We start from the raw sequence: 27,317 nt of genomic DNA on the forward strand, positions 1-27,317 counted from the left end.
TTTACACCCCTAATACATATATAATGAAATATACACAATTACTTAAGGCAGAAATATACATATTTTTTCATAGACTTAAAAATACTAATGGGGACGAGCTGATGTTGTTTAATGTTTTATTTGGTAATACTGTATATTTATCCGTCAAGTGAACGTCCACATTGGAATTACACGAAGCATCAAAGACATGCATAGTCTGGTTCTTCTACCACAACTTTTATCATGTGGTTCAGACACTAGGTCTCACATTCCTGCTCTTTCAGCAAATCATAAAAGAGAAAGACAAAAGACTGGTAAAAATAACACAATGATCATATAAATCAAAGGTAATAACACATTAAAAAAGTTGAAACGTGGAAATAAATCATTTAACTTACGCCATTAAAGCTCAATTACAATTCATACAAAGCAGTTAAAGTAGTTATAGCTCGATGCATATTAAACATTAACCTTGTAGATTTATATAGACTATTCGTAAGAGTTCAAGCTCGTTTATGACAATGCTTCTGGTATGAAGAAAGATGTGAGGATATTGAAACAAAAATCTTAATTTAAATCACACTTAAGCAAGAAAAAAAAAGCTTCGTACATTTATGCTGGAACACTGATAGCCAAAATAGAAAGGCATGAATTGAACAATTACCCATAAGAATGCTCCCTTTGTCGATACAAATGATTTTGGTGTTGATTTTATACAATGATTGTGATAAATCATGTTATATCATTCAAATCGATCAACACTGTTATTGTTGCTTTCGTCAGTTCAACCTCAGTCTGTCTTCTCCCTCTTTCTCTCAATCACTATGACCACATCGGGCCACATGGTTCACCCTGACGAAGCGCCTAGCAACTAGTATTCTAACGCCTCACCCTCAGTCAATCACGTGACTTGGCAACGCCCAATCAGGGGACAGCTGCAACAACCCAACTCTGTGCCTTCCTCTCAAGCTGCCAATAAACTCCTGAGTTTATTGACATCACAGGAGGAAGGAACCTCGCTCATTGTTTCCTCTTTCTCAGTGCATGCTATAGGCCTGTGTCTTTGCATGCCAATCCAATCAGCCTTGTTTTACTCTCGGGCAAAACGAAGGGTCTTCCCATTACCATGGCAACTAAAGTCTTACATACCTCTTCGGGTACATAATCTAATAAGAACAGATAAAACAGCTCACTAGGACCTTAGATAACTGATGCTGTAATTCTTAAAGATGAAGCATTTGCAAATCAATAACAAAAGCATTAAAAATGAGAATTACAAAAAAAGAGGAGACGGTCCTCTTGGTTTTGTCTTTAAAAAGTGCAACAAGTTCAAATAGTATCATCTAGGAGGAATAAATGCATAAATTGGACTCATCGTGGGCGTTTGAGGCAAGGTTCAGAAAGGTAAACAGACATATTGACAAAACAAATTACGGATGTTCGATTCGTAAATGTGCATAAAAAAATCGAATTAGAGAGGACTTTATAACTAATTATGAACTGTCATCAGAAAAATAGATGCCTGCATTGTTATTCCTTCATTTTTCGTACATACGAAGGATATGCCATGAAGCAATGATGAAAAACAGTGGAAGTGAAATGAAGAACAGCTTCATATACAACAGTTCATCATTCAGAAATTTGGTCAGCAGCACAATTTTGTTTCTGTCACAAATTCATGCCTAGCGACATTGGCTTTGGTCCCCCCCCCCCCAAATACCAGCTGTCTTGTGTTCTTTCCAGGTCCCCTCACATCTTTGAACTATCTGGGAAGTCCTGCCTCACCATTATTCTGAGTGGACCAATTGGCATGGTTTTGGGAAATTACACTACCTTCAAAAGTAATACTTTCAATACCACCCCGTGGACCTGAATACCAGAAACTGAAAAAGCGAAATGAGCTGAGAGACTGCAGTTTTGGGAGATTGTAGAGATCATTCAGTCTTTATGCAGAGAGAAATCTAAGCGCTGTTTTGGGGGGCAGAAAGTGCTCGTGTTAAAGATTGTCCCTCACACGATGGGGAGTGTTTTCTGGGTGCCAGCCTTAGGTGGGGTCGTTACTTTCGCTCCATTCTGTCTCATGTTGCGATATCTAATGAAGACTGTACACTAATCTAGCCTTAAGATGATTTGATCAATTTGGTAGAGTTTTGTTGTTATGTCGATATTAACTTACACCTTATCTATGATATTTGTAAGAATCTCAGATTGGGTGATGTGGAGAAGGCGAGAGATACTTTAAGGGTCCTCCACATCCAGAAACTCTTTCTTGGGTGGTGCGGCTCCACGGTACCAGGCACAGGAGCCGTCTCCTCTCTTGATGCAGGCATAGTGGTCGGACTGGCGCCCGTGAATTATCTTCTCCGTCACCCAATCTGTCCACAGACACTCCTCTGGGGCACTGATCTCACATGGGAAGGTCGCACAGCGTGTGATCTGGGTGCAGCAAAAACAATGTTTGTTAACAGGGTGTGATAATGATATCTGTATTTTTTATTATTAAATATTAGCTAGGTAGATGCTTACTGACTCAAATCAAAACAGTCCACCCCAAAGTCTCTATAAATGTATTTTTGAATGCTTCTGCTCTATTGAACACAATAGTATAAATAATGCAAGTAGCGTGTTAACAATTAAAAATGTAGCAAAATGTCCTATGAGTCCCAAACCAAATGATGTACTTTTTCAACTGTACCCCTAATGGATGGATGGAGATGGATGAATGCATACATAGAAGTATGAATAGACAGATAATTTCACAGATACATGGATGGATGGATGATAGATGGATGTATGGATGTATAGATAGATAGATAGATAGATGGATGGACGGACGGATGCATAGAAGTATGAATAGATAATTTCATGGATGGATGATAGATGTATGGATGATGGATGGATAGATAGATTTATAGATGGATGGATGGAGATGGATGAATGTATAGATAGAAGTATGAATAGACAGATAGTTTCACAGATACATGGATGGATGGATAGATATATTTTTAAGAGGAAACACCCACATTTCTAAGAATTTTCTTAGAATTTTGTTATTAGGAGCAACTCTTAGCACTAAGATTTTTCATGAATACAGGCCCAGGTCTGTATCATGATTAGCTATAAAAGGGATGTCTTATAGAGGCAGAGTCTCTCAGAAGTAAAGATGGGCAGAGGCTCTCTAATCTGTGAAAGAGTGCGTAAAAAGATTGTGGAATACTTTAAAAACAATGTTCCTCAACATCAAATTGCAAAGGCTTTGCAAATCTCATCATCTACAGTGCATAACATCATCAAAAGATTCAGAGAAACTGGAGAAATCTCTGTGCGTAAGGGACAAGGGACAAGGTCCAAGACCTTTGTTGGATGCGCGTGGTCTTCGGGCACTCGGATGACACTGCATCACTCATCGGCATGATTCTGTCATTGACATTACTAAATGGGCCCAGGAATACTTCCAGAAACCACTGTAGGTAAACACAATCCGCCATGCCATCTGCAGATGCCAACTTAAGCTCTATCATGCAAAAAGGAAGCCATATGTGAACATGGTCCAGAAGTGCCATCGTGTCCTTTGGGCCAAGGCTCATTTAAAATGGACTGTTTCAAAGTGGAAAAGTGTTCTATGGTCAGACGAGTCCAAATTTGATATTCTTGTTGTAAATCACGGACGCCGTGTCCTCCGGGCTAAAGAGGAGGGAGACCTTCCAGCGTGTCATCAGCGTTCAGTTCAAAAGCCAGCATCTCTGATGGTGTGGGGGTGTATAAGTGCATACGGTATGGGCAGCTTGCATGTTTTGGAAGGCACTATGAATGCTGAAAGGTATATAAAGATTTTAGAGCAACATTTGCTCCCCTCCAGATGACGTCTATTTCAGGGAAGGCCTTGTATTTCAGCAGGACAATGCAAAACAACATACTGCAGCTATTACAACAGCATGGCTTCGTAGTAGAAGAGTCCGGGTGCTGAATTGGCCTGCCTGCAGTCCAGATCTTTCACCTATAGAGAACATTTGGTGCATCATTAAAAGAAAAAATACGTCAAAGACATCCACGAACTCTTCTGCAGCTGGAAACCTATATCAGGCAAGAATGGGACCAAATTCCAACACCAAAACTCCAGAAACTCATAACCATGATGCCCAGACGTCTTCAAACTGTTTTGAAAAGAAGAGGAGATGCTACACCATGGTAAACATGCCTCCGTCCCAACTATTTTGAGACCTGTTGCAGCCATCGAATTTTAAATGAGCTCATTTTGTGCATAAAATGTCTCAGTTTAAACATTTATGTTATCTATGTCCTATTGTGAATAAAATATTGGCTCATGTGATTTAAAATTCTTTTAGTTTTCATTTTATTCAAATTTAAAAAAACATCTCAAAATTTCCGGTTGTAGATAGATAGATGGATGGATGGAGATGGACGAATGCATTGATAGAAGTATGAACAGACAAATAATTTCACAGGTACATGGATGGATGGATGGATAGATAATTTAACCACAATTTGAGACTTCAAAAAAAATACGAGGGAACATTCAAAATCAATGACATAAGCAACCTCGAGATGTTTTCTATTTTTGCCCAGAGCAAAGGTTTCTGAAGGTCTGCTCTGCTTACAATCTGAAACCTGGGTAGTTTCTACTCAGTGTGGAGAAGGGAATGTGTGCCTTGAAAACACAACCTCAGCAGTTACTCCGCACTACAGGATCAGCTCTCTCATTATTTTACCTCCCCTCCTCCTCTAAAACTTCAGCTTTAAAGGCAATTGCTACCCTCCACAGATAAATAATTTCACAGATACATGATGGATGGATGGATGGATGGATGGATGGATGGATGGATGGATGGATGGATGGATGGATGGATGGATGGATGGATGGATGGATGGATGGATGGATGGATAGATAGATAGATAGATAGATAGATAGATAGATAGATAGATAGATAGACAGATGGATGGATTAATGGATGCATGAAATTTGTTTAGAAGAATGGATGGGAAGAAAGAAAGAAACAACCCGTTCTTCAAATTCTGAATTGTGCACAACCCAGGTTGACAGTATGTTCCACAGTAATTATTATTATGAGTCTACAGGAGAAATATACAGTACTCACCTTGCAGCCACACCCCATCTGGTAGCGCTGAGTGAGGCTCTTCTTCTGGGTGGCACTCGTGGATTCCCAGGGCATGATGAGATCACACAGAGTCACGTGCATCTTGCCGTTGGCCTCCGCCTTGCCTGGAAACACAATGTGCAGACAAAACAATCTGAACCATCTGTGAACATCTGATAGACACGGGCATAGCGTGGTCCAACAGACAAAATAGCAGCACACGAGAACACGATAACAAGTCGCCACGTTTATAAACCGAACCCTTCTGTTAGTCATCTATTGTTCTGTATTATGACTGAACCAAATGAAGGAGGTCACTGTAGAGTCAAAGTGCAGATTTGGGGAAAAACACTACATGCAAAAGCTTGTGAACCCTGATGGTGGAGAATAGGAGTAGCTAACCACAATTTGAGACTTCAAAAAAAATACGAGGGAACATTCAAAATCAATGACATAAGCAACCTCGAGATGTTTTCTATTTTTTCCCAGAGCAAAGGTTTCTGAAGGTCTGCTCTGCTTACAATCTGAAACCTGGGTAGTTTCTACTCAGTGTGGAGAAGGGAATGTGTGCCTTGAAAACACAACCTCAGCAGTTACTCCGCACTACAGGATCAGCTCTCTCATTATTTTACCTCCCCTCCTCCTCTAAAACTTCAGCTTTAAAGGCAATTGCTACCCTCCACAGACCTCTGCCTTGTCAACTCTGTAATTTTGGCTCTGCTGGAATGATCTGAGATGGGGAAACCAGAAGTTGTCTGTGTTCATCTTTTGACGTTCTTTTATATTCTGTGTTTTTTCCCTTCAGAGTTGCCTGCTCAGCAAGTTCATTAGAGAGAAGAGAAGAGTATTGAAACCCAGCAGTAAATTCAGCACATTGTACATTAATAAGTCACAGTTTGTAAACTTCTGTCCTGTCTGAAAACGGATCGCCTTGAGTGAAGCATGTGCCAACTGGCAAGTGCTTTGCTGTGAAGGCAGTAACCAATAGCATTGTGCGGTTAGACCGTACATTTATTTGACCAAAAACAACAGCTGTAGTGAAATGACAATCTTTTACCTGAGATGAGGTACTCCTTCTTGCCGTTAGTGTCCAAATTCGTCACCCCGCACACTGCTGATGAGGGAGCGGTGAAGATCACGTCGATGTGGTGATCCGGGCCTTTGAACATCTGATAGAGGACAACAAAATATTGTTTTATTCATTGCAAGACATTTTCATCGTAGGTTAGATTTGAATAACAGCTGTCATCTTCATCCCTCACTTTGATCTGCTTAATCTCATATTGGATCCTCTTGATAGGGTTTCCATAAATATCATTCCCAGAGTCCACTTCTTTTTTTCCAACCACCTTGGCCCTGATTACTGCAAAGATGAAAGAAAATGTTAATTTCAAAAAAAAAAAAAAAAAATGTTAATTTCATAAAAATAACAAAAAAAAAAAAAAATCTACTAATAGACTATTTGATAAAAAATGATTAATTATAGTTTTTATGAGGTTTTAGTATTATTTAAACTAGCTGTATTTCATCTGCCTTTCTATTATGGTAAATTTGAAAATTCACTTTCACAATAAATCAAATAAACAAGTATGAAAAGGTAAGAAAACTTTGTGAGAAGTAAAATTGGTATAATATATATTATTCCAATGTAAAAAAAATAGTTTTCATGGTGCCTTAAAATGTCACGTTTAATCAACTTGAAATTAAATATGAAGATTTATTAACCAACAACTTGGACATATAAATTGAAGTTCCCTTCAATATTATATTTTTACGTTGTATACGCTTATATATGATTAAATGTATTTAAGAAAATGTCATATGTATAAAATTTCATTTTATAAGACCACCCAGATGATGTGATTTTTGCGTATCTATCTATCTATCTATCTATCTATATATATATATATATATATATATATATATACAGTATCACCCCTCACATTTTTGTAAATATTTTATTATATCTTTTCATGTGACAACACTGAAGAAATGACACTTTGCTTGGCCAGTCCATCACCTTTACCCTTAGCTTCTTTAGCAAGGCAGTGGTCGTCTTGGAGGTGTGTTTGGGGTCGTTATCATGTTGGAATACTGCTCTGCGGCCCAGTCTCTGCTTCAGTATGTCACAGTACATGTTAGCATTCATGGTTCCCTCAATGAACTGTAGCTCCCCACTGACGGCAGCACTCATGCAGACCCAGACCATGACACTCCCACCACCATGCTTGACTGTAGGCAAGACACTTTCTTGTGCGTCATCTTTAGAAGAGGCTTCCTTCTGAGATGACAGCCATGCAGACCAATTTGATGCAGTGTGCGGCGTATGGTCTGAGCACTGACAAGCTGACCCCCACCCCTTCAACCTCTGTAGCAATGCTGGCAGCACTCATACGTCTATTTCCCAAACACAACCTCTGGATATGACGCTGAGCACGTGCACTCAACTTCTTTAGTCGACCATGGTGAGGCCTGTTCTGAGTGGAACCTGTCCTGTTAAACCGCTGTATGGTCTTGGCCACCGTGCTGCAGCTCAGTTTCAGGGTCTTGGCAATCTTCTTAGCCTATGCCATCTTTATGTAGAGCAACAATTCTTTTTTTCAGATCCTCAGAATGTTCTTTGCCGTGAGGTGCCATGTTGAACTTCCAGTGACCAGTATGAGAGAGTGAGAGTGATAAAACCAAATTTAATACACCTGCTCCCCATTCACACCTGAAACCGTGTAACACTAATGACTAACATGGCACCGGGGAGAGAAAATGGCTAATTGGGCCCAATTTGGACATTTTCACTTAGGGGTGTACTCACTTTTGTGGCCAGCGGTTTAGACATTAATGGCTGTGTTGAGTTATTTTGAGGGGACAGCAAATTTACACTGTTATACGAGCTGTACACTCACTACTTTACATTGCAGCAAAGTGTCATTTCTTCAGTGTTGTCACATGAAAAGATATAATAAAATATTTACAAAAATGTGAGGGGTATACTCACTTCTGTGAGATACTGTATATAGACTCGTTTAAAGGAACACTCCACTATTTTTGGAAATAGGCTCATTTTCTCCCCAAGAGTTAAACAGTTGAGTTTTACTGTTTTCGAATCCATTCAGCCGATCTCCGGGTCTGGCGGTAACTATACTCTCATTCCGGCGTAATAATCAAGGAACTTTGCTGCCGTACCATGGGTGCAGCAGGCACAATGATATGATGCAGCGCCTGAAAGTAGTCCCCAGCTAGGTAACTAGTTATGATATAGCTGGGAACTACTTTGAGGCACTGCGTAGTATCATTGCGCCTGCTGCACCCATGGTACGGCAGCAAAGTTCCTTGATTATTACGCCGGAATGAGAGTATAGTTCCTAGCCATACACACAGAAAAATAAGGGTTTAAAATTGTACCTTTTGGGGCACAACAGCTTGTCCCTGGAGCAGTACCCTTAAAAGGACATATTTGTACCTTTTTTACCCCTAATAGGTACATATTAGTACCTTAAGGGTATTTATTACTACTCTAAGGTACTAATATGCACCTGTTAGGGGTAAAAAGGTACAAATATGTCCTTTTAAGGGTACTGCTCCAGGGACAAGCTGTTGTACCCAAAAAGGTACAATTTTAAACCCTTATTTTTCTGTGTGTATCAGCATAGAAAAATCGCAACTTTTCATTTTCCGTCAGTCTTAGTGCACGTTGTAACTACAGAAGAGTCAAGTTTTAAATAGGAAAAGTATCGAAACTCTTTGGTCATTTTGGAGCGAGATGCTAATGGTCTAATCAGATTCAATGATCTATGCTAAGCTACGCTAAAAGTGCTACCACCAGACCTGGAGATAGGCTGAATGGATTCGAAAACGGTAAAACTCAACTGTTTAACTCTTGGGGAGTTGGAAAATAAGCCTGTTTCCAAAAAAAGTGGAGTGATCCTTTAAATGTGTATCAAAATAAATGGAAGAAGTTGTATCTTTCAATAGAGCAGCAAAACCATTGCTATCACATATTATTTTTTATTTGAAACATTTTTATTCAACAGGTTCAAAGACTTCTGTTTTTCTCATCTCAATTTAAGTAGATGAGCTGAACTTGCATAACTTGAAATAACCATCTGGGACCTTTCCAAGATGGCTGCCGAGTGGACTGACTTGTCTTCTTAGGACTAAATGAATAATTTCCATTAGCGTAGCATACGCTTAGAAACTAAGCAGGGGATTTCCAGTTCCCATACCTTGCACAAGACTAAATGGGGTGAGTAAATGTTGTATTTAAGTGTTATTTAAATAGTTTTTTAACAAGATTTGAAAATGGAGTTATTTTGGAATAAAGAAAAGTTTCTTTTGTGTTTTGGGTTTCCATTGTGGTGAGCTTGCACTTAGCTTGGTAAAAACTGGATTTATCATGCTAACATGCACTGTTCTTAGCTATACTTAAGAGAATAAGTTGAGTTAGTTTGACATGTGTCATTTTATTGTTTTACTCAATTTAGTTATGTTTCCAGCTCAGTTTCAGTTTAATTCAATGTTAAGAAAACCCATTTCCAAAGTTTAAAAACCACTGTCAACAACTAAATTAAGTTCAGCCAAAGAATTATTTTTGAGTGTGGAATCTTCTCAATGTTTTTCCACCACTACTTGGACTCAGTAAAATATACAAGCTGTACACACACAAGGCCAGCAGAGATTCTGTCACGTCATCATAAAAAGATGAAAAGGCACACGACTTGTACCATACTTTTCTCCATGCCACCTCTCATCTGAGGCCTTGTCTAAACACCAGCGAGAGGTCTCTCTCATATAAAGAGAGTCATGCCCCCAAACCCAAATCCCATTTCCTGCAAGTTGAGCATTTGCAGCTGTCCAGCATTTCTTTAGCTCACTTTGTCAGGTCAGCCAACATGCGGCAGAGACGCCTCCTCTAGAGAAGCTGACACATGACAACCTTGCGCTGACTCATTCATTCTCTTGCCTCTTTTACTCTCCCATATTTTCCTAAATCGTTTTTTAAATGGCTGTTATTTTTTCACTGAAGTACTGCACAGAAACAGAATGGAACTTAAGGGGACGAAAAGAAGCCTCTCTATCACACAACGAAACCCCTCACCCTCCACAACCCTAAACTTCAGCCGTGTCGTCCTCATAGTCAGCTTTACCTTGACAGAACAGTAAATGGCTGCAAACCTAATATAATTAATAATAGAAACCTAATATTTATACACATTCTGCTGCTTAAATTAGCAAAGCAGAACTTAAACAACTATTTCATGCTTTATTGTTTGTGACAAACTCTACTTTCTGGTTTACAGTGCTTTCATCTGATAAATGGACATAAGTATTTTAAGATCTACAGATAAATTTAAAGAAGAATATATTGTATATGTTATTGATTAACAAGGAAAAAGCTAGATGGGAAGTTGAACATTAGTCAAAGATCATGTGAGATTGCTGATTGTTGCATGTGACAAAATCCAAATGGTCCAAAACAACACTAGACCCCATCGACTTTCAATATATGGAAAAAACATAACTTTTATTAAAATGTCTTCTTTTGTTTTCCACAATAGGTTGCACAGGTTTGAAACAATGTGAAGGTGAGTAAATGACAGAATTTTCATTTTTGGTTGAACTATTCCTTTAAGCCAGCTTGAAAAATGCAGAAGTGTCTTTGCATTATATGTAAAGTACAGTGTATGGCGTCAACAGCCATTATGCTCTCAACATCAAATGCAGAAATGCTAATTCATGCGTTTATGACCTCAAGGTTAGACTATTGTAATGCTTTATTGGGTGGTTTTTCTGCACGCTTGATAAACAAACTACAGCTGGTCCAAAATGCAGCAGCTAGAGTTCTTACTAGAACCAGGAAGTATGACCATATTAGCCCGGTTCTGTCAACACTGCACTGGCTCCCTATCAAACATCGTATAGATTTAAAAATCTTGCTAACTACTTATAAAGCCCTGAATGGCTTAGCTCCTCAGTACCTGAGCGAGCTCTTATCACATTATAGTCCTCCACGTCCGCTGCGTTCTCAAAACTCTGGCCGTTTGATAATACCTAGAATATCACAATTGACTGCGGGCGGCAGATCCTTTTCCTATTTAGCGCCCAAACTCTGAAACAATCTACCTAACGCTGTTCGGGAGGCAGACACACTCTGTCAATTTAAATCTAGATTAAAGACACATTTCTTTAACCTGGTTTATACATCACACACTAATACGCTTCTATTATTCAAATATTGAATATTTGATTTGTTAGGCTGCATTAATTAGATCAACCGGAACCGGGAACACTCCCCATAACACACGATGTACTCGTTACATCGTAAGAAGAATGCCATCTACGCTAATATTTGTCTGTTTCTTTCTTATTCTGTTTCTTAGTCCGTGTCCAGATCAGATGGTGGATCGGCGCCGGGAGATGATGTCTCCCTGATCGTCGGTGGAGGCTGGGACACCTGGATGAGCCCCAGGGACATATCCCCAGTGAAGACCTCGACTTAAATGCAATCAAACTAAAACAAATAAAAATAAAAGAAAATAACTAAAAATATAATAAAATACCTAACTACATAATACTATTATTGTTAGAAATTGCAACAATATAAAATATAAATAATACATGTATACATTTAAAATTTTAATTAAAACAAAAAGTAAACAATAAATAAACAATTATTTCCTGGCCAGAGGAGAACTGGCTCCCCAACTGAGCCTGGTTTCTCCCAAGGTTTTTTTCTTTCTCCATTCTGTCTCAGAGGGAGTTTTGGATCCTTGCCGCTGTCGCCTCTGGTTTGCTCAGTTGGGGAAACTTAATTTCTAGTGATTATCATCAATTTGAGTGTATTTAATAGTATTTAAACTAAACTGATCTAGACAATGACATCTCTGAACTCAATAATGAAATGCCTTAACTGAAAATTGAGTGTTTAATCTTATTTTTATACATTACTGACACTCTATCCTCCAAACTGTTAAGTGCTTTGACACAATCTGTATTGTTAAAAGCGCTATATAAATAAAGGTGACTTGACTTGACTTGACTGTGCTGTGAAATGAAGTACTGCTTATGAGTTATCACTGTAAAATGGTGTTGTTTACCTGTTGGTCTTGTCTACATTTGCCTAGTAAACCAATGAGGAAACAATTAGAGGCTAATGTTGCCCTCAAGGCTAAACTTGTCCCAGTAAATGGGTGGCTCTTGTTGCTGCTTGGCAAACTGTTTGCTAAATTGTCCAGATATATACTGGAAGTCACACTTTTTGAAACATATACACCTAAAAATAACCAGTCCTTCCCATGTCCACAGTGTACTCCGCCATTTGGTGACCTAAAACGAGGAGCAGTGTCAATATGCAACATTTATTTGTGTTGGCACTGCAGTGCCTCTGGCAAGAACAAGAAAGGGGAACAGATATTTTAAGTTTCTGGGGTATTTCATGGGAATGTCAGATGCGCACTGCACAAAGTGAACCAACTTCACAGCACCAATGACAAAGTTTTGCTTTAGCTGTCCTTTATTTAAGCATTGTCTGCTGTAATTGATTCCAACTGGTTTGTACAGTATATTAAGTGACCCAGTGCAGTTCATTTAATCTGCTTTTGTAATGTAATTTGTATTTTCTTTTGTTCACAGCTTTCTTGGACGAGGGTATGACACACAATATGTCCATTTTGGCATCTGCCTAATTTGACCGGCTTCTACCAACCCTGCTGGAAAGACCAGCTTAGACCAGTATGAACTGGCTGTTATGCAGGTTAGTGCAGGTTTGGTACTGGTCTGGCTGGTGGACAAACATAATCATGATCTTGTTTACCATCAAAACTCACTGGTTAAGTCAGTCTTGTTAATTAAGCTAGTTAAGAAGCATGGTGGGAATGCAAAATACAACGTTTGTTGATCTTTTTTAGAAGTGACGGATTTATGCATTTTAAAAGTTTGACAAATTTCTATCAGACTGAATAAAATAATTTTTAAATTGTGTACCCTACTGTTCAAAGGTTTTTTTTTTCTTTTTGGAAAGAAATTAATACTTTTATTTAGCATGGATGCATTAAATTGATCAAAAGTGAGAATAAAGACATGCATAAAAAGTCTAATTTGAATACATGCTATTATTTGGATATTTCTATTAATCAAAGAATTCTTTAAAAAATCACAGTTTTAACAAAAATTTTAAGCAGCACAACTGTTTTTAAAATTGATAATAGTAAGAAATGTTTCTTGAGTAGCAAATCAGTGTACTGGAATGATTTCTGAAGGATGATGTGACACTAAAGACTGGAGAAATCACTGCTCAAAATTCGGTTTTTCCATCACAGGAATAAATTACATTTTAAAATATATTAAAAGATAATTTTTTTTGTTGAAATTTTTATAATATTTCACAATATTACTGTTTTTGCTGTATTTTTGATTAAATAAATGCAGCCTAGGGAAGCATAAGAGTCTTCTTTAAAAAACATTCAAAACTCTTACTCCTAACCCCAAACGTTTGAATGTTAGTGTACATGTTTTGAATCTGGAATAAATGTGAACTTTAACATTTTCAACAAAAAAAGTTTTAAACACTACAGCAACTACATTCATTTTGGCATTAACTCAACAAATTTTATACATAGCAGAGTTAAGGATATTTAAATAAATCCTATTGTAAATATTTGTAAAAATATAAATTTGTGCTCGGAATTGTTTTTGAGTGATTTAAAGAGGTTGATTGGACGTATGGCCCTAACATCAGCAACAAGATACAGTAGAAAAGTAAGTATTTTCTTCACCCTCTTAAAAGAGCCTTTTAGAGCCTTTTTCTGCATCTCCTTTAGAACATATGCGAGTCGTCTACCCATTTTTGAGCAAATGACATTCCTTCTCCTGATCAGTGATTAGAAATAGACCCAAAGAGTGCTCATGAACAGGGCCGGCGCTCCGCACATGCACATCACGCACTGCGCGTAGGGCACCAAGTGCTTGGGGGGGGCACCAAAAAATCTGGGTCGTGAAAATATCATCACAATATAGGCTACTAGTATAAATAACAAATAAAATATTTCTAGCATGTTAATATACAAAAGCAATACAAAAGTAATATAGGCCTAGACCAAATTAGTCGAGAAAAAGGTGAATCTCTGTGCCAGTCTCCCTCTGGTGCCCCCCCTTCCAGTGGTCTGTTCAATTATGCTTCAATCAATTTCAAATTTGGCCGACACCGACCTCAGACATGGCCTCGAAAAGGCACCAAGAGTCGGGGGCGGAAAAAAGAAAAAAGAAGAGACAGCGGGATGATGCTCGCGCGTCGCTTGCAGGTAAGACAATGTTTTAAATAAAAATGTTAGTTTTGTGCGTGTAGTATGCATGTCCAGGGGCGTCGGCGCGTCCGCGTCGCTAGTAGTGCAAAAGATCCGGGGCTTTAGCCCTGCATGTTGAGTCTTTTATTTTAACGGGGTCCGGGGGTTTCTCCCCCGGGAAATTTTGAAACTTGGGCTGTTAAAGATGCAGTTTGTTTGAGAAGGAAAGGAAGGCCAATCGTTGGGGTCCTCATCGTCATATTTGAATGACAAATAAAGCTAATTTTCCCCCTAGGTAGGCTATACGTTACAGATGTGTGTGCATATAGCTATTAGTGCAGAACGTTCCCTATTGTAATTTCTTCGCTTCAATATAATGCCTATCTGCCTCTTGGTAAGGTGAACTTTAGAAAAACCCTGCAACTGAACGTGATGTGATTTTGCCAAATTAGACCGCTTAGATAAAGTTTTTTCGTTGTTGTTCTATGCGGTCATTTTCAAGAGGTTCGGCCAAGGGCGACTTCTGTTGGTGAAACTGAAATTAGAAAAAAAAAAAAACACACAATCTCAGTGTTTGTATCTTTTCATATTCACAGAGTTGTCAAATTATTAGGGCTGGGAAAAGATTAATCTCGATTAATCGCATCCAAAATAAAAGTTTGTGTCTACATGATATATGTGCGTGTACTGTGTATAATTATTTTGTATATAGAAATTATATATACAAAATAATTATACAAAATTATATATACAAAATAATTATACAAATTTTTTTTTTCAAAGCTCAAACTCATCAAAACGTACCTGCGTTCATCAATGGGGCAGGAACGTTTAAGTGGTCTGGCTGTCATCAGCATCAATGGGGACGTGGCTCAGAAACTGTCATATGATGACCTGATAGCTGATTTTGCAGCTAGGAAATGTAGGCGTGTGCCTCTGTAGGGCCTCTGACAACTGATGGTAGTGAAAATGTTTAATATAGTTCTATAGAATAGCAGAATGGTTTCTTTATAGAGATGTAGTCCCTCTGTTGAGTAAATTCTACTGTGCAGTTATGTATGGTTATTTGCAGTTTAAAATGTGCACTTTAAAATTCATACTTCATAAAATTCATACACTTATACTGTTATTTGCACTTTAAACTTTTTTTGCACTTTTAACTTTCTGTGTTTACATTGTTCTGTTCCAATTATTTATTTGCAGCAGTTATTTTGGAAGTAAAGAGAACCTAACTAAGAAATTCTGAATGGTAGTTATTTCTTTGGTGGTGGTGGGGGGGGCACCGCCAAGCGTTTGTGCTTAGGGCACCCAAATGGCTAGCGCCGGCCCTGCTCATGAATGTCTGAAAGCTCTTGTCGACTGAATCCAGAAAAAACAAAAATAGCTCTAAAAAAGGAGAAGATTTACTGCGCACAGTCTCATGTTAATCAACTGCAGATGAAAAAGAATCAAGACAACTTCTCAAGTAGGCCTTCATCAGCAGCAGCTGTCTTGTAAATCCGGCTTCCAATTACAGCTGCTGAAGTTACGGCCTACCCACACCTCTTATGTTTGAATCAGAAAAACATATTCAAAAACTGACCTGAGGTCAGTTTGAAGAGGTCTTAATATTACCATATTAGCCGCCGGGCTGCTCCTCCTTAACCCCACCCTGTCCTTTCATAAACAGGCAGTCTTTGCGCAGCATCGATTTGCTCTGCCAGCTGTTTGGATCGGCTGTGTATTTTGTTAGGACAGCTTGTTTTAATCGAGGTATGCTCAGGAACATTTCTGCAAAACTACTTAAGCAAACGCTGCAATGAAACAGAGATACAAATGGAGCACAGTTTATAAGACAAACTGGATTTTACAAGTTGAATTAGACTTGCTACTTAAACTCTCAGGGCTAATTGAGGTTAAAGGGATAGTTCACGCAAAATTGAAAATTCTGTCATCATTTACTCACCCTCATGTCATTACAAAACTTTGTCTGTATTCTGAGGAACACGAAAGGAAATGTTTTGAAGTGTTACCACTGCTCTCTTCCATATAATGAAAGTGAACAGGGACCGGGGCTGTCAAGCTCCAAAAAAAGCATTATAAAAACATCATATAGTGAAAATATTGCTTGACCGCAGTGGTCCCCATTCACGGAAAATCAAACTTGTTTCTAAAGACATTATGCTGAGTAAATGATGACAGAACTATTCCTTCAAATGTAAGGATGAAAAATAGATGAATGATATCACAGGAGAGTCAGAGATAGAAATGGAAAGTGTAACGGTTGCAGTTTTTGAGATACTTACTCACCATGGAAAATATGAGCCTGGGGATATAGGATGCAGGGACATAAAATAACTAGAAAAAGGAAAACACACGCACACGTATGCACACTCACAGCCAATATTATACACCCATGGGCTCACTTTATGGGCTGGAAAAGACGCAAATATGAAGGGTTCACTGCTCTTAAAGTTAACGAAAGCCCCCCTCCTCCTCCTATCCAAGTTGCATGCTTTTCTGTGTATGTCAAGCGTTTCTTGGTCCTGAGCTATAGGGCATGATAACACTGTGCCAGAACTAAAGATCAATATAGTCTTTTCTAAAACCAATTTATTGTGCTTCCAGTGTTAAAGTAGGTCAAGCTACAACACAAGTTGTTTTGCACCTAGAATTCCAGATGCCTAATGCTAGGCTAAAACTTTTTGAGGGCAAGGAGGCCTCACTTCTCCTGGTAAAGTAATCAAGCAATTCTCCAAAAGATTCTGAGAGCATCCCGCAGTGAGGAGCAAAAACACAGTGCAGACGTCACTCATTAGTTTGAGAGAGCATTCTGTTACCAACATCGTGAAACTTGTGAGTACATCCCAGGGATGGGTTGGTCTGGTCTGATGAAAGTCTGTAAATGTAAGTTGTAAAATGTAAATTACGAAGTTTGTAAACGGCCATTAACTGATGCTGCGTTCAAGTCCTCTGGGGACGTTCGTACTTACGGGTTGACAAGTCGTAGTTACAACGTCAGGTGCATTCAAGTCACTTGATTCACACTGCAATGCAATGATTAATTGATAATTTTTTAACTCTACATCAACAAAATGATGAATAAAAAATGTGCATCATAGTGTTTTTGCTTTTTTCTGTTTTTAAATTTATGAAGTTGATGTTAACTCAATCACTATATATTTAATATAATATCTTGTATCTGTAACTTGTATAGTTTTATTGTACATTACAAAAAATAATAATTTTCTGAATTTCAACACCTTCAATAAAGATGCTGGATATCTATAGTCTTTGGCTGCGTCCATTGCATCTGACACATTTTTCACTGACCCGCTCCAAACTCGGAAACTCGGGGCTTAAAGAAAATTTTGAGTTTCTTACTCATAATAACAACTTTGTGGTGGCGTTCATGTGCGTTCAACTCTTAAATATGATGTATCCAACATAATTTGAAAGCACCATGAGGCCAGAGAGGGATCAAGGAAAGGCTATATTACTTCTGTTCCATAAGCGCCACCTACTGCCAGATAGTGAATGTGCGTTCTCATTCAGCCTGCCTGCTGTTTTAATTTCATGTAGATATGTTTTATGTAGTATAATTTCAAATAGCTAAAGTCAGACCATTCTGTTTCTGCTTCATATTTTGAAATTTACAGTCTAATTAAAATCAGAAACTGCTACATGTAGCATCTTTGCTTGGATCTTGATTAAAAATCAGCCAAATTTGTAAATATTTCTGAGCGAACTGTTAGCACCAGCAAAAGTTTCATAAACATACGATAATCTAAACATGTAAGAAAAGTTTCTGTGTGGGATCCTGATAGCTTTAGGGTCACAGTATTAATAATAATAAAAAGAAATTAATAATTAAAACATCAGAGGGTAATTATATCTCACAGTTCTGAAGTTCAAATAGAGTGATGTTCTGCAGTGTCTGTCTTCAGCTTCATTTTTCCTGCCTGACCCACATTCCTGTTGCCCGATAATCATACATATCCCACAACGCCTGCTCCCTCCACGGATGACTTACACACTCTCTTACATATGCACATATCATAATCAGAATGTCATAGTTTCCATGAAAATATACCCACCACAAATACTAGCCACATCCTGAGTTTCTGTATGCCTGCACAGCTTTTAGCAATCATGACCAGTGCGGAGCCCAGGCAGACCACTGCACCAAAAGTCCCCGAACTCCTCTTCCATTCCTACCTTCACAGACACACTCACTGACTTCACTGAGGGCCACCACAACCAAAATATATTCCACCTCACAGGTATCAATTACAATATTATTTTTAATATTTCAAAGGCCATTTAGTTGTCTTTACCTTTTAAAAAAAAACAAGAACAGACCTCAAAAGGTTTCCTAAAAATATGATTTTTTAAAAATAATTTAGTATGAAGGAACCAAATGTTTCAACATAGCATGCAGCAATCATCTCATAAAGCTGCATTATTTTTTTCCTTGTATGATAAAGTTCTTCCTTGCACATGAAAGAAATGTAAATCATTTGATAGAAACAACTGTGAGATTCTTACCAAGCATTAAATTAACGAACAAAATATCCACTGAGAAGAAAAATGTATGCTTTAAAAAAAAAAACCACACATTTAATATATATAAACATGGAACAACCACATGGCAAGTAATTGTGTAGAGTGGCTCTCATACACCACAGGGGTAAAAACTGAACAGCTTCTACTTTGGATACTCTGCCTGCGGTTTCTTTGAACTAATTTCTTTCTTTTTGAACTCCTGACACAATTCATCACTGTAATTGAGCACAACAGCTGGGTTACGGAAGTAAAAATCCCATTTGTTTTCTCCATAGGTAAACAGTTTTTTAACAGTAAAGTATAAACGTTCCAGGAGCATATTAAGCAGCAGCATATTCTTCTCTAGAAGATATTGCCTTTTTTTTGTAATTGTGTACTTTGAAATAATTTATACATTTTCTTTATATTTTTAATATTAATCAAGAAATATTTTTTGTATACTTTTAAAAACAATGACTATAAATCAATAGGTTTATATTTTACCATCATTTCTGATTCAGATTCTAAATGCATCATCCGCAGTGTTTGGTAATGCTTTGCAGTGCAGATGGGACAAGTTCAGTCCTTTCTAAAATAATTGAAATACATTGAAAAAAAAAATTGTAATGTTGAGATTTGCGGTATTGACGTGGTGATATTCAAATAATGAGATATTATCGTGTTAATTTGGTGTTGCGATATACCGGCATTGTTGATATTTAAAAATTAATAGTACACTAACGATAACAGGTCTCAGTAATCTAGTGCCAGTGCCATTATGGAGCATTAAACTCTCAAGTGTGATTTGTTTCATTCATACTCGACACCGGAGGGCATCCTCACGCAGAAAGTCCACAAGCTAGACTCATAGAAGTAATGAAACAAATGACTTTCAGGAAATCCCTTATATGGACAAAGGCTGTGTTCCAGTCCATATTTTTATGCCCTTCACTCCCTAACTTCCCTCTGCCTCGTTTATGCGGATGTACGTCATTGATTACGTTGCATGAGTGCCCACTACTGGCGGAACCCTTGCAATGGGCTGAATTGGAACATCCTAAGCCCTTAATCACTTAGAATCCGCTATGGAGTTGGTTTATTGTTCACATTTTCCCCTTACGAATTTGTTTGGTGCTGCATTCTATAGGTATATAGGTATGCTTGGGTTGTTAAAAATGTAAAAAAAAAATATTTATATATGATAGAGTTGTTTGGGGTCATCTGTGATGATATCATAAATGTGTTGCATTGTGGTATATAGAGCGGCCTTAACTGTGCATATAAAGCAGACTTGCTCCCTCAGTCAAAATCGAGGGTCGAGGGTCTGGGGTCCATATAAACTTCCCTCGTCCACTTTATAAAGTGGAATGCATTTCAAAATGGCAGCGGGGATTCCCCTGAGGGGAAGTGCTTAGGAAAGTTTGCGAGTGCTTGTCTAAAAGTGGAGTGGAACACAAAGATGAGAATCAGCACACGATTATAACAGTATATGGTTTATTTGCATTCTTCAAGCCATCTCAGGTATTTTTATATGGATAATATTTATTTTGCAATGCTAATCAAATAAGAATCAGCTCACAAAAGGAAATTATTTCAAACACTCGATTTATCACAATATATTGTTATCAGGAATTTTTGAGGCCTCAATAATCGTGTAGTGAAAAATCTGATATCGTGATCACCCTAGCTGAGATTCATCTTAGTGCTGGTTGACTTTAGAAGTACTGAGTAATTTAAATTAAATGAATGGGATTTTTTTTTTTGGATTATTTTGTATCATCCTCTCTCTTTTTGTCTACTTTTTCAGTAAATTTGCCTCAGGGGGCGTTGCTGAGCATCACTGTATGGAAAAGAGAAGTGTGAAGATTTTCCTTCTCGGTGGCACATGAGGGTGAGTTAATAATGATAGGATTTTCAATCTGTTCCATATGAGAGATTAGCAACGTAATCAAATGATGTGTGTAAATTGTAGTCATTTAACACACTGACCAATGTTTTTGTTTGGTATTTAAGGAATTCTGACTCTTTCGCATTTCATACTGTAAAAATGAAAAGATGCACAAAAGACAGAATTTGCTGGATTTATACACATCATCATCATTGCTTGTACAAGAAAGCCAGTGCAAATGTTCTAAGACTCTGAGGTTTACCAACATGGAAAAGGTCAGAGCTGGACAACTGACAACTGGTTGGATGCTGCCCACTGCTTCAGGTCTGGGTATACAGTATAAACAGCCAGAGCAGACACGGCAGGATGTGGAGAAAGACTGGTTTGTGTGAGGCTTGCTGACTGCATTTAAATGCCATTTAGTTCCCATTTTTATCAAAATACATGTGGAGAAAGATTTCAAAAAACATACATGTGATGTTTTTTTTCAGAAATGTCTAGCATTTCCTGTGAGGTGGAGAACCAACAAATCATCTGCCATGCAGCTTTCAGAAGTCGCATCCTCACGACAATCTGATGTAAACTGCAGCATGCTGTGTGTGACCCAACAGATGAGGCGAACGAATATAATTGAAAATGAATCATGTGATGCACAAGGTGATTGCAATGAGCATTATCATGCCTGTGGGAGGTTGAAGATTTCCTGGAACTGACTTACATATTTAAGTATTTTTAGAAACTTTCCAGCTAACAATCTGTTCTTGATAACTGCTTTTCTCTTTCTTTATAACCAAGAGAAACCAAGTGCTTGTCTTGAACCTGCAAACAACACTCAAACGTGGTTTCACCTTCAGCAGACTCAAAGAAAAGCAGTGTGAGTTCTTCTCCGGTGTTTATTGCTATTGTCTGGGGCTATTAAATGTGCCAATGAGCTCTGTCATATGTCACTGAGCCAGTGAAAATGAGAGTTTCCAGACGAGATCTTTATACTGTGAAACAGGTGGAACTGATTGGTTTGGTTATGACATCAAAGCAACAGTTTTCTAGTTGAGAACGAGGTATGTTTGAATTGAATAACCAAAATAACCCTGTTCTCTTGGGACACATCATTGAATCAGGTCACACAAACATTGTATGCTTATAATAGTAAAGCAACAAACGGTACACTGGAAATCATGCTTGGAATTTTTTACAACAAAAGACTGTAAAAATGCTCACTCTTAAAAATAAAGGTTGTTTATTGGCATCTATGAAGAACCTTTAACATCCATGAAACCTTTCCATTGCACAAAGGTTCTTTATTGTGGAAAAAAGTTTATTCAAATTTTCTTCACACTAAGAAAAAAAATAGCTTTTTTTAAATGGCTGTTTTAAACACGGAAACCCACAATGTTTTTTCTATGGCACCACTGCAAAAGCCCCCTTTTGGATTTTTTTTTAAAAATTGTTTACTGTAGAAAACTGTTAATTGAAGTTACCATACAGTAAAAATATATATATATTTTTTATTACATTACTGTAAATTGTATGGTTTATGGAAGTATGAATTGTATTTACACTTCTAATTTATATAATATTTAGTTTATTTATATTACTTTTACAGTAAATTAATAAATAATAATGTTTTTGTAAGTTAAAAAAAAAACATACTGTGAAAACTGTATTTTTTAATAATTTTTTAAGCAGTTTTGTTTCTTCCTTTTTTTTGCAGTTATGTATTTTAGGGTGTTTTATGTTACTATTTATGTTATTTAGTTAATGTTACACCACCAAAACCACCCACTAAACGTATTACTCACTAAAAAGTGTGTGGCCAGACAATTTAGGTTGTCTGAACAGCTTAGTTCATCAGTACGACTTGACACAACACGCAAATGTTAAACTTTTGCAGTCTGTCTGCTTCTTTACATTATTGTTCCCTTGTTACTCTACATGAATGACCAGCATTGTTTTAGTGTGTCCAAGTACTGCAGTCAAAAAATCTCTGGTCCTGCTACAAGGCTTTTGGGTACACTAAATGTTTTCAAAGGGCTACCTGTGAGAAATGTTTGTACATTTGGCATCCTCCACTGGTAATTCCTATTTTTTTCAGTTTATAACTTCCTCAACCTCCACCAAAGGAATCCTCATCACTCCTGTATTCAGGAATGTTCAGCACCACACCCCAGCCCGCTCTCTGACCCTTGTGACCCTTACTGTCTGTAAACCTCTGACATGAAACCAGGCTCGCCACCAGACACTTTGCCAAAAGGGATCAGGCCAGACTACGATTCCAGCCCGAGTACATTTGAACAGATAAATATTTTGAGCAGATGACCAGTATAATTGGGCCTTTAGTTGGGCGGTTTATACAGTATAAACAACCCTGGGTACACCAAAGACAATTAGGCAGTTTAAATCCTTAAGGCCAAAGGTAATCCTGTAGAGTCAACATGAATTGTAACCCACTTTATTTGCACAATTTGACATATTTCCAAGCAACACAGGATATCCAGTATCTCTGTCCCATTTTAGCTATCAGCTGATACTGAAGATTTTTATCTGCATTGGTATACTCTATTTTTTTTGTATTTAGATTGTCTACTCTAAGCTGTCAAATAACACTCACTTAAAGTTAATATTTAGCAAATCTCAGAATGAAGATTGATTTTTGATACTGTACATTATGATGTTGTGATTGCTATATTCACTTAGTATTTAAAATTACGGAGTGTCTATTTACACTATTAGATTGGGTTAGTCAACACTGAAAAAAGACGATTGTTCAGCATCAATTTCATTGGCTTAGATGGTAAGGCGTGCGCTTTTTGACGTGATCGACCCGAGTTCGAGTCCACCTTTTGCCGAACTTTTTTTCTCCCTTTTCAAATCTCATATCGGATTAGAAAGGCATTTATTTTCAATAAAAATGAAGGAAATTATAAAAAAGTTGAAAATAAAAGTATCGGGTAAGGTTAGGGTAGGTGTAGGGAGGGCTTTATTGTCCCAATAAGGTGGCATCCATTTAATAATTTGAATTAAAACTATAATTTACACAATGCGTTATTATTGCGTACTGTTTTATAATGTACTACAATACTGAGGTGCAGATAATTGCCACTATTCGCAATAAGTAGTATAAATAGCAGAAAATCTTGCTATTTTAACATAGTGTAAATAGAATCTATAGCTATTTGCACTTAGTGTAAATACCATATCGTTAAAAAATATTGCTATTTTCACTTGGTGTAAATAGAGCCGTAGCCTTAAAATTATTTTAGTTCTTATTGTTTTATTTTTTAATTTATAAAGACTAAACAGACCTTTTATTAGCTCTTGGTCAAAGCATGAAAATTACTTTCAGCTTTTCTGTATTTATATTTTTTAATATTGATGCATCCCTAATATTTAGTTTGGGTTGACGAGACTTGACTTTATCAATCAGGAATTGATTAAAGACTATGAAAACATTTTTTCTTTGGAATTACATTCACAAGTGAATTATTAACAGTAAGAGTCAGGAATGTGCATTAAGAATTTAATAATGTTAATAGAATCAACTTTTGACTTCTCACAGTTTTATGGAAGTTTGCTTCCACTACAAAATAAACAAAATAAAAATGATAATTGTGACTTATTGTATGATGAATGAATGATTTTTCCTCCGTGGTTTTGTAGACAAATAAACATTCTGAGCTTTGGAATGCACTCAGAACAACAGACTTTAAAAGCTCAAGGAGAAAAAATTCTAGTGGCACAGCTCATGTTACAGTTTTCAATCTTGAGACAATCATGTCACTGTTCAGACTCTCTAAAAGCATGTTGTGCTCTTCAATGACTCAATAACAGTGAACTGCGAGGTAAATAATGGGGCTGTGTCATTCCCATAGGGAACGGAAGACTGGATCCACATGACTAAGATTTTTAAGTATGACACGTAGAAACATTATTAATGGCAAGTACAGATTCAAAAAGAGTACTGGCAAAAACACTGACAGACCGCAAAGGGCAAATGACCACATTTTGGGTGGTTACTTTAGTAATATGCAGAGATCCCGGTTCTGTCATGAAATACGAGCACAAGTTAATTTCCGGCTAACAGTTGTTCATTTCCACTGCAAGTCAGGAAAGACGCAAACCTTTTCGGAACAGCCACTAAAGTTAACTTTTCACAAATAGGTGGAAAAAACCTCCCTTGATCCAAGAAGACTGGTTCAAAGCCAGTGAGCTGAGGCAAGGGCGGGCGGTGCAGCCAAAGAGTGCGCTTTTCTCACTGTTTGAAGAATGCCATGCATATTTCTGAAAGGTCCTTGAATTTCATTGCTTTTTCCTCTCTGGCATATCCAGAGCTGTCGGCCAGATGTCGGATGCTCTCCGATGGTTTCTGCAGGAGCTGTGGGGTTCTAATCAAACTATAAGCCCTCTAAAGCACTCTAAGAGGCCACTGGGCTGTGTGTATTTGTCTTATCTTCTATTAGCAGCTCAAGACAGTGCTTGGGTTCTGTTCCAGCAGTGGGCGCACCTAGCTAATCATCTCTGAACGCTGCTTGAATTAACCAAGAACTGGGAGGGAAAGCCCCAGTGGGATGCAAAACATTCTTGCAATTTTTTATGCCTCAGCTCTCTTCATCTGAGAGAAATATGAAATAGAGACCAGTTGCACAGGAAATCAAGGCCTTAGTTAGTAGTCAGTAAAATATTTCTCTCTCTCTCTCTCTCTCTCTCTATATATATATATGAATACATTCTTTTTCTGGCACATGTTTTTGTTCTGGTATTGGCAGATAAGCTCTGAAATATTGGTATAAACAGGTCAGTAGAAAAAAAAAAAACACACTTATTGTTAAGGCCTTCTAGTTACACTATATTGTGTTGTGGATGAGTGCAGATGATTTGGAGGCTTGCAGCTAGACAGTGAATCAGTGTGAATCTACAAGCCAATAAGAATGGTGTGAATGTATCATCATCTTGTTTGAGTTTTTTGTCTTTTACCAGCAGACAAGAGTGTCACATCCACATTTGTTGTGCATCTCACTGGGATTTTCCCATGCAACAGGCAATTTGCTTTCAACAAATACTAAGCCAAAATGATTTGGTCTAATCTTGGATTGTATACCCTTAATGTACTGTTTTGGCTCTGTGTATTCAGGCCATTTGAAAGCATTCCGTGGAAACCAGACATAATGAGTTGTTTCTGAGGAATGAAATAGAGAAGCCAGATATAAACAGGCCTCAAAACGTCATTCAGCTCAAGCAGGAGGACTGTATGTGTGCTGAAGATAACAGACCGACAGACAGAACACTTTATCTGCTGTTATCCACACTGGGCACTAAAACAATAGCACAGATGCATGAGTAGAAAAACAGTGGCAAGATAAACAACACATTCAGGTACAACCAATAAAAGGGTAATAAAAGTTTTCAATTTTCACAACCCAAAACCTCACAGATCTGGACTGTCACTGACTGATTCAGTGCTATTCAGTTACGCAGACAGCATAAATGCATTTACATATAATGTTATGACATTATGAATAATATAAATAAAGATCTGAGTAATTAATTACAAAGAAGTATAAATAATAACATAAAAATAATAATATAAATAATAAAAAATAGATATGTAATACAAAACAAAATAATAATATACTGCAAATTTTAAAGCTGCTCTGATGCTGCATTTCATTCACAGAAGTAAAGCAGCATTAGAGCAGCCTCTAATAGTAAGGAGGGTCAGAGTTGGCATGATTTAGCACTGCTTTAATGTGGCATTTTTGTTTGTAAAGCAGTAATACGCCCCAGTGATTGTGATGCTGCATTTCATCACAAAGCAGCATCAGAGCAGCCTTGAACTTTGTTGTTGTCATGACAGAGGATAGTTTCAGGTTTCTCTAATAAAAATGACTTTATATTTGTGCAGCATTAGACGAAATACGTGCAGTCTTTGTGGTGTCAATGCATTTCCAATAAACTCGCTGTAGTAACAATTTTGCATTGTGACGTAGCACCGACACGCACTTACCAACATCAGCATTGCAGAACGCCTGTTGAGGATGGACGGGGGAACAGCTGCACGCTTCTGCGATCTCTCCCACCCGAAACAGTACCAGCACCACAAGTGAGCCAAGACAGCTCCTGACACTCTTCATTGCTTCACTTTAAGATCTGTCAGCAAAATTGGAAGCAGGTAGACGATCTTCTGAATGACAACAGTGATCCAGCCCCTCACACAGCCGAAAAGTACAATGTCCACGAGATGCCCACACGCTGAGTATTAGTAGCCTATGACTACTGCTGTTAAATCCCTCAGAGACGAACGGGCTTGTTGGTAATAAAGAAAGTGCACTGCTGCTCTATCTTTAATGGTCTTTCCAGGCTTCTTTCTTTTCCACTGCCTTCTATGGGTGTGTTCTCATGGAGAGACCAGGTTCATGCCTTAATACTGCGCGTGGACTCCTCCCTTTAAACCAGATTCAACCAGAGGTGGGCGCTTCATGAAGGTCTTCAAAAGATTTCTTTCACTCTTTCTGTCAGGACAGAGTTTTATACAAACAC

At 37.8% G+C, this 27,317-nt stretch overlaps 1 protein-coding gene across 1 annotated transcript; it reads right to left on the reverse strand.

Annotated features, from left to right (window-relative positions):
* Nucleotides 1-99: 99 nt before the first annotated feature.
* LOC306857990 (metalloproteinase inhibitor 2-like) lies at nucleotides 100-27,289 on the reverse strand. Its single transcript, XM_079398320.1, has 5 exons — nucleotides 26,785-27,289; nucleotides 6,359-6,459; nucleotides 6,154-6,265; nucleotides 5,097-5,221; nucleotides 100-2,415 (listed from the first exon to the last, which is right to left on the reverse strand). The coding sequence occupies exons 1-5, from the start codon at nucleotides 26,909-26,911 to the stop codon at nucleotides 2,218-2,220; spliced, it is 663 nt and encodes a 220-aa protein (XP_079254446.1). The 5' UTR covers nucleotides 26,912-27,289; the 3' UTR covers nucleotides 100-2,217.
* Nucleotides 27,290-27,317: the final 28 nt, after the last annotated feature.

The sequence above is a fragment of the Barbus barbus genome (assembly GCF_936440315.1).
Source record: "Barbus barbus genome assembly, chromosome: 38".
Taxonomy (NCBI): Eukaryota; Metazoa; Chordata; class Actinopteri; order Cypriniformes; family Cyprinidae; genus Barbus; species Barbus barbus.

Excerpts from the sequence above, each read along its gene's own strand:
- LOC306857990 (XM_079398320.1), bottom strand. The coding sequence starts at position 26,911 with ATGAAGAGTGTCAGGAGCTGTCTTGGCTCACTTGTGGTGCTGGTACTG. Across the intron at positions 6,460-26,784 it reads GTTCTGCAATGCTGATGTTG|TAATCAGGGCCAAGGTGGTT; the intron begins GTAAGTGCGTGT and ends TCATCTTTGCAG. Across the intron at positions 6,266-6,358 it reads ATGAGATTAAGCAGATCAAA|ATGTTCAAAGGCCCGGATCA; the intron begins GTGAGGGATGAA and ends GTCCTCTATCAG.